This window comes from Rana temporaria, chromosome 4 (genome assembly GCF_905171775.1).
Source record: "Rana temporaria chromosome 4, aRanTem1.1, whole genome shotgun sequence".
In the NCBI taxonomy this organism is placed as follows: Eukaryota; Metazoa; Chordata; class Amphibia; order Anura; family Ranidae; genus Rana; species Rana temporaria.
Genome location: NC_053492.1, coordinates 387,141,283 through 387,153,706, shown reverse-complemented (window position 1 = coordinate 387,153,706; position 12,424 = coordinate 387,141,283). Strand labels below are relative to the sequence as shown.

Below are 12,424 nucleotides of genomic sequence, written 5' to 3'. Positions count from 1 at the left end.
TGAATTCTGCCCAGGAAACTGGTCGTGTGTACACTTTCGGCCGAGGAAGCCGACGAGGAGCTCGACGAGGAAATAGAGAACATGTTCTCTATTTCCTCGTTGTTCTATGGGAGCTCTCGTCCCGCCGAGCTCCTCGGCGGCTTCAGTGCTGAACTGGCCGAGGAACTCGATGTGTTTGGCACGTCGAGTTCCTCGGCCGTGTGTACGAGGCCTTAGAGGCGAAGGTGCAATACCCTGAAGGCTTAGATACATCCTGCTCACATCCGATAATCCCCCACTTTGACCTTGAATCTACCCTCCCTTGGTATACAGAAAGGCTACATCACCTGGCAGGCAGCAGCCTGGATCCATGTCCACGGATCCCCCCCTATATATTCAGGGGGGATCCCCTGAAAAATCCCCCCCCCCATATATTTCTTCCCCACCTCTCTTTCTCTTTTTTGGGCTCTGTCTAATTATCTCTATTGTCTCTTTCTAGCTAAATAAATATTGGAAAATAAAAGGGGGACTGGGCCTGCAGGGCTACGATATCTCATTTTATCCCTATCAGTTATACGGGACGTCCACGTAGATCGGTGACCTTGCCATACTCTGCATGTGGAACGTCCTTACGCTGGAACTGACCCAGGGGTACTGCTACACTGGCTTAGCATATGTGTTAAAGTTTGGCTGGGACGGGATTGTATTGTCTTATACATCTCTAATGCCACAGCAGTGTTATTCTTGCATATGTACCTCACCTGTAGTGATGCTATGTTAATTCCTTTAATTATGATTCTTTGTTGTTGTGGTCCATGTGGACCAGTTTCCCTGACATAAAAAACAAACAAAAAAACAAAACACATTTTATGTAAAATCTCTTGTGTTCTTGTTGTCTTGTACAGGTGGTGGTAAGGGAGCTCCTGGCACAGTATACAAGACAGTATGAAGAAAGTCCAGTCTTTGGCCTCCTCAGAAATTGGACCAGCTCTGTTGGTGACCGGCTAAGAACAAGGTAGGGATTGTAAATATTATAATATAACAGGCCTCCCGATCTTCTTAAAATATATGAACACATCAAACCACCAGAACAGTTTGGTGGATTAGCAAATGTTGACAAGTATTGTTATTCTATATAATATTATTACTATTGTTTTTTCAGTACCTTTTAGCTCTCATGGCACTGTTTAAGAGGTACTTAAGAGGGTGGGTACAGCAGGGGACGTATTTCTTAAAGAGACACTGACACTTTGCCCATTCAGTGTCTATGTAAGTGCAGCATACTTTTGACATCAGTTTAGATGGTTCTGAGAACATTCCGAATTTGTTGCAGGTGCCGTGGTCCTGCTTCAGCTTCTTTTGCACATCTATACAGTAGACTTGAATAGGAATTGAAGAAGTTCTTAAGTAAACAAAAGGCCCTAAAGCTCATCTCATGACCCATTGATGCTCACCTACCCAGATATCACTCTGCTCCTTCCTAAGTGACAGAGGGATCAAAATACTCGGTGCTTTCAGACATGGGGGAGCACATGACCCCTCTCATAAGGTAGTACTTGAACCAAGAGATTGTTAGTGATTTAACCGTATGTACTCTGTAGCTTATGCACTAGCACATGATGGAAGGGGTAACATCACTCTCCCCTACGGCGGTGGGGAATCGCTAAAGAGGTATGAGTGAGTGAGTGAGTGAGTGAAAAACGTATATAGCGCTGCACATGCAAACTAAATCGCCTCTGGGCGCTTGTTTGACCATTTCTCCTTTGACCTCAAAAGAGATGGGTTTTGTTCTTTCTCCTAAAGGCCAAGTAATTCTCCTCCAAACGAATGGAGGTTGGTAAAGTGTTCCAAAGACGAGGGCCTTGGACAGCAAATCTTCTTTCTCCTTTGGACTTGTATCTGGTTTTGGGGATTTGGAGTAGATTTTGGTTTGAGGATCGCAGCGCGCGATTGGGGTTATAAGCCTTTAGTTTTTCGCATAGATATTTGGGAGCATTTCCCAAGATACATTTATGCGTCAGACAGAGTGCTTTGAAGGTTATTCTGTCTTTCACTGGCAGCCAGTGAAGGCTTCTCAGTGAAAGGGAGATAGATTCCCAAGGTATCATTGAGTCAGGTCTGTGGAGACACTGTCGTTGCCCTAAACGTCTAGAGTGACAGTGTCTCTTTAACTTCAGAGATTGAGAACAAAAGTGTAAGCATTGTTAGCAGCAACTAATGAGGTTTCACCTTTTGTCTTGTGTAAGAAAAATTAACAAGAATTCTGATTGGTTTGCTTCTGGCAACATTTCCACTTTATTTCCCATGTAATTTTCTCCAGTTTTAAAGATTTACTTACAGAGTGCAGGCTTCAGAAGTGTGTTATGTCCATAGTGCAAAGTTCAGGAGTGCGTTATGTACCGTACATAAGTTCAGGAGTGTGTTGCATACAGAGTGCAGCAGTATAGATACTCCAACTTCACCTCGGAGCTCTTTCTGCAGCCAACACTAGAGCCAGAGCACTGCAGAGTGCTGGGGGGAGGTCAGTGAAGATTCTGTGGAGCCGCTGTGACAGGAGCGCTGTCAATTATAGACACAGAAGAAAAAGTTTCTTTGTTTACAACTGACAGTAGTGAGCGGCAAGCACAGGGCCAGTGCCTAAGGTGGTGGGACTCTTTTGCCACTTTCTGGCTGAAAAAAAGCCCTGTCTATAACAAAGTGGTGGAACTCTGTTTCGCCACGTTCCAGCTGAAAAAATGCCCCGTCTTTACATGCTCAAGCCTACAATCCACAGCATAATATCTGTATTTAAATTTTAGAGCCATATCTCCTCTACAATTTAAAATACAGTTATTAGAAAGGGGATTCATTTTCTTTAACAATGAAAGTCTTTTACACAGAACAATAAAAAAATGGAATCTGGTTCTTTGTTTTGTACAATTTTATTGAAATTGTCTCTGAAGGATGCTGGCTATTGGGATATACACAGGTGTCAGAAACAACACAAAGGAAATACTGATGCATGTTGAAACAGGTTCAGTATATGAGCTGTGTCTCTGACATTTTTAATTATTTTTGTTAGATGTTTTACACAATGTGATGTTAACATGTGCGCATATGTTTATATATATATATATATATATATATATATATATATATATATCATATATGAAATTCTTGTTTCTGCTAAACTACCCATAACACATATTCAACACTTACAATGGATAAGACCTGATTAGTGCAGGCAAATTTTCCTATTTAACCACTTTAGCCTCAGAAGGTTTTACCCCCTTCCTGAACAGAGCACTTTTTACAATTTTGCACTATGCTACTTTAATGGTAATTGTGCGATCATGCAATGCTGTACCCTTTTTTTTTTTTCACAAATAGAGCTTTCTTTTAGATACAATTGGCAATAAAAGATTACAGAAAAAGAAAAATGGCATCATGTAATAAGAGAGTATTTGAAACCGAATAATCTAATAGATATTTGTAGATCCTATGAGAAATATTAAAGGAATCATTAAAGTAGGTTAAAGTCAAACCAATCATGTTAGTCTATTACATTTGAACTCATGATATAAACGGAACCGGATATAATTATGATATGAACTATAGCTATGGAGCAATTGTAATTTTTGCAATGAATCGGTTCAAAAACTAGCCGAAATAGGGGGGGAGAAGGATCTTATTCATGTTAATTATTAAAACAAACACAGAAATGTTTTTAAAAAACAAATTTCTTCATCAGTTTAGGCCAATATATATTCTTCTACATACTTTTGGTAAAAAAATCGCAATAAGCGTATATATATATTTTTTAAATAAGCGTATATTGATTGGTTTGAGCAAAAGTTTTAGCATTTACAAACTATGAGAAAGATTTATGGCATTTCTATGGCATTATTATTATTATTATTATTATTATTATTATTATTATTATTTTACTAGTAATGGCGGTGATCAGACACTTTTAACACATTTTTGGAACCATTGACATTTATACAGCGATCAGTGCTATAAATATGCTCTGATTACTGTGTAAATGTCACTGGTAGGAAAGGAGTTAAAACTAGGCGGCGATCAAGGGGTTAACGGTGAGTTACCTCAGTGTGTTCTAACTGTATGGGATGGGGATAGGACTGACTAGGGGAGGAAACATATCGTTGTTCCTATTTACTAGGAACAAACGATATGTCTCCTCTCCCCTGACAGGACAGGGATTTGTGTACCCCTCGCTGGCTCTCGTGCACACGATTGCGACCGCCAACCACACCCATCGGGTCCCCCGCCGTGTCACACGCGCACGTGCAAGCGCACTCTGGTGGCTCTTAAAGGGAACCTTGTATATATGGGGTTTCGCACAGGGGTGCCATTCTGTCCCGTAAAATGACATGAGCCGGTCGGGAACCAGTTAAAATCATTCAGCTGTGTTCTGGGTAACACTGGGCATTGTGCAAGCATACTTGGGTCTACTTTTAGGGTCAGTTTGAGGTCTGCATGCAAGCACATGGGGGATACAGTATGTTATATTATAAAATTACCATATAAACGGAATGATACATGAGAATGCACTTTCAACATAAGAAATGCTGCTTATAGATTCAGGCTGTGATCGCCTGTTAAACTGGTTAATAATAAAAATATCTATACTTTTTAAAAATAGTTCCGCCGCTGCTGATCCATTTATGTAGTATCCCCTACCAAACACTCCTCTCATACTACTCTTGTTTATCTGATTCTGCAGAAGATCTATCCATTCTAATATATCCATTTGGATATAATAGCAGCTATAAGTAGCCAAAGTACCTGTAGATGTAAAACCTTGGTGTTGATAAAAGAAAGAGATCTGTTGTATCAAAGAGATCCCCTATTCCGCATTTGAATGTAATAGGGGTGTCACACAAGAAGCTATTCTCAGATAAACCCAAATAAATTGTTTAGTAAATAGTACCTAACAAGAATGGCCATAATTTTGCTTGACGTGTACAGACATTTCCTTTGCAATGAAAAGAGGAAATTACCAACATAATATACCTGAAAGTACCATTATGATTCACAGTCATGAGACTGAAAGTAAGAAAATGAACAGTCACACTATACAGAGATACAAATTAAGTTATTCAGCTATAACTGAAACCACAGAAAAGGCTAATAGATGACATAAAATCACATACTTATTTGTGGACATACTTGTACAGTAATTGACATAAAGCATAGACCTCTTAATAGGTCATTTATATCCTGAGAATATTCAGAAATATACATGACTTTACAGTTGAATTCAATTTTTATTTGTAAGTCGCAGTTGGCAGTGAAATCTGAAAGTTTGTAACAATTTAATAATTTTCCATAGAATCATTCCTGAATTTAGAAAGGTTAACTGAAAGTATTGGAGAATATGCCGAGAGTAATGCCTAGTACACATGATCGAAAACCAAGGGGAAAACCGAGAACCGGTTCGATCCCTTTTACCATGTACACACGGCTGGTTTTCCCGACAGCAAAACTGGCAGGAGAGCTTTGGTCGGGAAAACCGGCCGTGTGCATGCTCCCACGCAGTGTTTCCCATAGGAAAACTGTGGGGAAAAAAACAATGCGATTCACAGCGAGAAAAAAGAGAACATGTTCTCATTTTTCTAAACCGCAGTTTTCCTGTCGGGAAAACTGCTAAGGAGCATACACACGGATGGTTTTCCCAGCCAAAGGAAAACACAGCAGTTTTCCAGACGGGAAAATCGAACGTGTGTACTAGGCATTAGATGACACTTCCCCCCCCCCCCCCAAAAAAAAGGACTTACAAAATAATTGATCCTTAACCCCCCTGGCGGTATTCCCGAGTCTGACTCGGAGTTAGATTTCTGTGCTGCGAACGGTAACCCCGAGTCAGACTCGGGCTCGCCTCGCTGGATCCACAGGCAGTGTTTTCTTACCTTGTTCCTGGATCCAGCGATGCCACCGCGCTGTGTGAGCGAGCGGGACCTCGCTCGATTCACACAGTGTCCACCTGTGCCGCTGATCTCCGTTCCCTGCGGCGTTACAACGCACGGGAGCGGAGAACGGCGCCAAATTCAAAAACATAAACAAACACATTACATACAGTATACTGTAATCTTATAGATTACAGTACTGTATGTAAAAAACACACACACCCCTTGTCCCTAGTGGTCTGCCCAGTGTCCTACATGTACTTTTATATAATAAAAACGGTTCTTTCTCCCTGCAAACTGTAGATTGTCCAGAGCAACCAAAAGTGTCCCTTTATGTCAAAAATGGTTTTAGAGCAGCTAGAAAACAGCGATAATAAATTATAATCACTTGCAGAATTGTGCGATAGCGATTTGTGGGGAAATTCGTCATAACAAAATAAAAGTAATGACAGCGACAATTCTGCAACTGAGCTAATTTATGTGATTTTGAGTTGATTACATTATTGAATAATTTTTATTATAATTATATTATTATTTGTTATAATTATTTATAATTATTTATTATATTATAATTTATAATTTTGTTTTTAAAAAAATTTCATACCCGGGATCCCTACAATACTCTTGTTTGGTCAGATTTAAGTGAGTTATTCCTAAGAATTACAGGCCTACAGTATAAAACGCCAAATTTCCTTGCAAATAATGGTACCGCTTTCAGCATCTTTTTTCTGAAAGAATCATACCGCCATGTAGGTTGAAGAGGGCAGAGGCTTTTGGATTCTACAAAAAGTGGAATTCACTAAAAGTATTAGGTGCAATCACAAGGGTTATTGGTAAGTTACTGACTTTCTGCAAAGCATTAGTGAGCACTTAGGCTTAATTCACATAGGCACTGGATGTAGAAGAGTGTCTTTCTCTCATGTTGTATGGATCAGCATTCTACCAGTGGTTCAACCCTCCTCCCACAGGTAGGCACAGTGAGGGGACTAATTGTCATGAATAGGCAGCTGCCTAAACATCACATGTAGTAGTTGAGCCACACCACCAACCAACCACCTCCATATGTACTAAGCCATTTACTGAAAAAAACTCAACAATTAGGGTTTGCCCTTCAGTGGGCTGAAACATAGAGGCTCCCTGTTCACTGTGGGACTCTAACCTGAAGTCTGAACTCCAGTCAGCTAAATATGTTGCTAAAACACATGTATATAAGAACAGTTTTTTACATGCCATATGTATTTTTGTCCATTCATTACCGGGTTTTACACATTCCTGCCACGCAGGAAAGCCAGGTGGGATACCTGACTTTTCAACTTGATTTGTCCTTCCCCCAGCCTGCGGTATGACAGTTCTGGAGAAGCCGCAATTTAGGGAGCTCCTCATTCTATCACTCTGCTTTCTCCTCCTGTCAGCCCAATCAGTTGGCTCCTTCTATCTCTGTGTTGGAGTTCTGCTATAGAGTGGTTTGCATGAGGCTGATACCAAGTCAAATTTGGGTAATTGCGCTGTTCACAGCCCCTAGGTTCACACTAGAGTGCAGTGCAGGAAACCTGCAATCCGTGCGCATTTCCCGCACTGCATTAAAATCAAACCTTGCGATCTGCAGCAGGTATCAATGCGATCTTAACAACACCCCAAACGCAGGTCGCAAACGTATGTGCAGATCACATAGTACAAAACGACCATGCAATGCAGTTGCATTGCGATTTTAAAACTGGTGCATGCACGACTTTGATGAAATGCAGTTTGATAAGAGCCCATTCAAAATAAATAGGCTTAAATCACACTGTACTGAATCACATGTGAATTGCACAGGAATGCGGTGCAATTCATAGTGTGAACCGAGGCTACATACACTTAAGGTTTTTTATTGAACACATACCTGTTTCATTTGGTGTTTTATGTGCCTGGAGTTCAGAATTAAAACTGCAATACCTAGCAAAATTTAATTGCATGTGAAATGCTGTAATGAGCAGACATGGAACACTGTTTTTCAAATAAAGTGAAATTTCATTAAATATTCTCAGAAACAGAGGAGAAAATATCACTTCCTCACTGCAAAGCAACACAGTAAATAGCATGGTTCATTTCAGTTTACTACTGTGTTTTTTTTTATATATTTAACAACTGGATACTTCGCTTTAAACCATATTCAGGAATGAATCTCGTGTTGTTATAGAATTTGATTGACATAGTTTGTCTACAACTGGGATTTGTCAGAAATGTTGTATTCATGTACCGTTTCTTCAGACTTAGAAGCAAGTCAAATATCATTTTTGTATTGCTTTTTTTTTTTCTAAGAAGGGAAACAAACCTGTTCTTCACTATCACAACTGGGATGAGTTGCGACGTAACTTGTGTTGACATGCATACGGACAACTATGTACCTTGCTTGAATAAATTTGTAGGCTGCCCTCACACTTCTGCATTCCATTGAATTACCACTTGCACATTATCATGCCTTGTTATCATGCACCCAAAAATGCACTTGACCCTTCTTTTTCAATTCAGCGCATCACAATATACAGAATGTGCATTTGAATGTGCTGCATTGTCCACTAATTTATATAGCATTGGGGTACCATGCGCAATTAATGGCACTGCAGTTACCACACTTCAGCTGACCAAATTAAAAGAACAGAATAGATTGCCCCATCAACACATTCAAGTTGGATAGGGGAATCTTCCACATTTTGCGCTATTGTATTCTGACAGTGGGGGGACTCCCCCGCTATCAGAATACACATATCAGTACTGTAGCCTGGAAGACTGATCGAGCAACTTTTATCCGTTAGGGCGGTTGAACAGAAGTCGCTGAATATATCAACTTCTATTACCGACAGTGTCCACACATGGATCGAAATTCGGCTGGTACCTGCTGAATTGCGATCCATGTATGACTAGCTTTAGAGGCATATGTTAATTCAGGTTGCAGTAACGTGCATTAAAACACATTGTGGTGCATTCTGAATGGGGTCTCAGGGACTAAAATATAGTGTAATGGTAAATAGAAGAAGCAATAAGTCTCCCTTCACATACTGTATGTGCAGTACACATTGCAGTATGTTACTACATATGCATTAGGCCTCATGAATGTGTTTAAGGAAAGTCTACAAATTACTGGGGGAGACTGTAAACTTCTGTGGAAGCCCCATAAAACTAATGATAGTCTGACACTGCCTGCAGCCATTTGTATGTTAAGATATGCAGCGATTACCCATGAATGATTGGCCCTGGGCCCAATCAGCCATATGTAATCATGCATAGGCAAAATCCTGTCTTACCAGCCGCCATTTATAAACGGCATTGATAGACAGGTGGTTAAAAAGATGACTATTGTGAAGGTGGCTCTGACAGAGGAAGCAGCAGTGGGGAATCACTGGGAAAGTGAGCCACTGTGATTTTTCCCTTATTAGGCAACGTGGCAATGTCCCTATACCATTGCATTATAGCAGCCCATTCATTTTGCATTAATTATATTTTCTTTGTATTTTTATAGAACATTTTGATAAACATTTGTCCATCTGTCACAGGATGTACAACATCAGCAGTACCATCTTTTTATTCTACAGGTGCTTTCAAAAAATGTATGGTGTGGGGGGTGTTTTACAAACATTCAAAGATGTATGGTTCCGTTCACACCTGGGCATAGCAGAAACGTGAGCAGACAAGTGTTTCTGCCCGTGTTTGTACAAACATGTTAAAAACATGCTAAAATGCATGCCTTTATTTCAAAACGTCCAAAAAATGAACAAAAACACATACTGCAAAACATGTTTGCCACATGTCCAAAATTTGGTACATGAGCATTGTTAGCATGTTTTTGAAGCAGAGAGAACCCGCAAAAAAATCCACTAAAAAGCACTCAAAATGCAACATAGTAGCATAACATATGGTCCCCAATCCTGCGATTGATAAATTGCGCCCAGACACTAGTACGGATTCAGAACTGACTAGGTGTCTGCTGGAAACATCCTGAGATGTGAGCCTATCTCGAATAGATCTGATGTATGCTAGCCCTTTAGTTCTCGCTCGTGTTCAGGATATCTCCATACTTCCGAGAGGAACATCTGATCATGCCCCTGTGTTGCTTTGTCTTCATATGTCCATCGGAGAGGCTTTGGAGTTACCCTGTTATTGGATTACTGATCCTGACATTGAGACACCCATGGGCGAAGCTGTCGTTCAGTACATCGACAACACCAAACTATCATTTCTTCTAGGAACTGTTTTCTTAAAATAAAAGTCCTCAACCGGGTTTATTATACCCTCAACATTCATCTGTTATCTATCTGGGAACCTTGGATATTTACTTTAGCTGTGCACTGCATACAGGTACTTACTTTCATGTTTTTTGGCTATGACCCAAGTTACAGAGTTATTGGAGGGGTGTGATAGACACTTTCTCTTCTGCTGGATCCTGATTTGTGGATCTTGGCCTTGTGGAGGGTGTCATAGCTACTAAACATGAAAGATTGTATTTTTCTCCGCTTATTACGCACAGAGAGAAATTATTCTGAAATGGAAGCCCCCTGCTCCTCCTACGGTGTGTGGCTGGAACTCGGCTATTAATGGGACCCTGGCTCTTTTAAACTAATGTATGCCCATAGGAATTGCCCCAAAGTTTGACAGGATTTGGAACTGTTGGGTTGATGTACAAGGTCTTACCATTCAACTTCAGTCCCTTTTGGAATGACTAAAGGGGCTCCTGAATGTAGGCTTACTAACTGTCTACATCCGTTGCTTTTTTTCCCCCCTTCCTCCCCCCAGCTTCTTCTTCCCCTCCCTGTTCCCCTATTTCCCTCCTCTTCCTTGCCTCCCTTCCCCTTTTTTCCCCTCTTTCCTGCTGACGGCCAAGATCATTATTATGTTTCCGTGGATGTTGATTGCTATTAAATTAGTAACTTGCACCTGTATCACTGCACACTTTTTGTTGTGGTATATTTTGGAAACTGAGATACCGTTGGTTGTTGTCTGCAACTATCTTCTTGTTCTTTTTGTACTTTTATTTTTGTTGTACAACTCGCAATTGTATACTGATAAAAAAAAAAAAAAAGCTAAAACATAATAAAAAAATGAAAAACCCCAAAAGTCTGCCTCCTTGGGTTAAAAGTGGAGAGCAGGGTATTTTAACAAAGGGGTTAATGCTTTGTTAGCAGGTTTTCCTCTAGGCGATTATTGATCAAATTAGGGCAAAATACTTAGTGTGCCTTAGGTTTTTTTTTGTTTTTTTTTGCAAATTGTATATTTTTTTCAAGAAAGCACACATTGGGAAAAAAAAAGTTCTACAAAGAAGGGAAATAAATCAAATCCCCTGTGACCACGTCTTTGTGAGATAAAACGATCGTCGGGAAGTTGACGCGCTGACGTCTTCGCCCATAGGACGGGTGTCCGCTTGCCGGCCGACTCTTTGTTTTTAATCGTGATTTTACTCAGATGCTTTTGTAAGTATATCTGATTCTTTTTATATTAAACTCTGTGCATACAATATTATGCTATGCGAGTATTTCTTCCCTCGGTACTGTACGAGACATCTGTTGTGAGTGAGGTGATCCACCCTCCAGCCGCTGAGATTAAGGTGATGGGTCTACATCCGTTCGGATTACCCGTGTTCATCTCCCTGTCGTACGACCTATTCCAGCCTAGAGTGTGTTTGATTTACAGGCCCACATAGCCTGTGTTCTTGTAAGCAGGCTTGTACTTCTGGTAAAGGGGCACGTGTGATATTGGTGTCATTATAGGCTTCTTTTCACGTTTCTGCTATTGTGGACTCACTTTTGTTTTACACATATTAGGACGTTGTTTTTCCATTTTGCTGCTATTTAGTTGCTGGCAATTGGACTTCTATATCATCTAATATAAAACTATATGGTTTATATTCACACTCATGCACGTAGTGTGATATCTATATTGTTTATATTTATGATATTTTTCCACAGTTTTTATTTACATGTTGGTTTTCTGTCGCAGTTTTCGTATTTTCTTTTTGGAAATAATTCAATGTATGCGATACAACTTACACTTGCACCTGCAAGTTCCATTTCTATTTAATGTAATGTTCACCAAGTCAAAAGGCAGGGTTTTATATTTTGGTTGAGATGCACAAAACATAAGTGGAATAACTCAAGATCCAGTGTACATAACAAGGGTACTGTATCTTCTGGTGTTTTACCATCATATCTCCGAAAACAGAAAGAAACGTTTTTTTTTAAGAAATGTATAATAACCACTTAAGGACCGCCTCCTGCACATATACGTCGGCAGAATGGCACAGCTGGGCACATGTACGTACAGGTACGTCCTGTACTAGTACCCAGTCGCGGGCACGCGCCCGCGACCCGGTCCGAAGCTCCAGGACCCGCGGACCCGATCGCCGCTGGAGTCCCGCGATCGGTCCCCGGAGCAGAAGAACGGGGAGAGCCGTGTGTAAACACGGCTTCCCCGTCCTTCACTGTGGCGGCAGCATCGAACGTGTCATCCCTTTTATAGGGGGACACAATCGATGATGTCACACCTACAGCCACACCCCCCTACAG

At 40.6% G+C, this 12,424-nt stretch overlaps 1 protein-coding gene across 1 annotated transcript in view; it reads left to right on the top strand.

Annotated features, from left to right (window-relative positions):
- Nucleotides 1–12,424, top strand: part of ACOXL (acyl-CoA oxidase like) — a 456,283-nt gene that overhangs the window by 293,352 nt on the left and 150,507 nt on the right. The window contains exon 14 of the mRNA XM_040351094.1: nt 885–994. Coding sequence (XP_040207028.1) covers nt 885–994 — 110 coding nt within the window. The remainder of the gene's footprint in view (nt 1–884; nt 995–12,424) is intronic.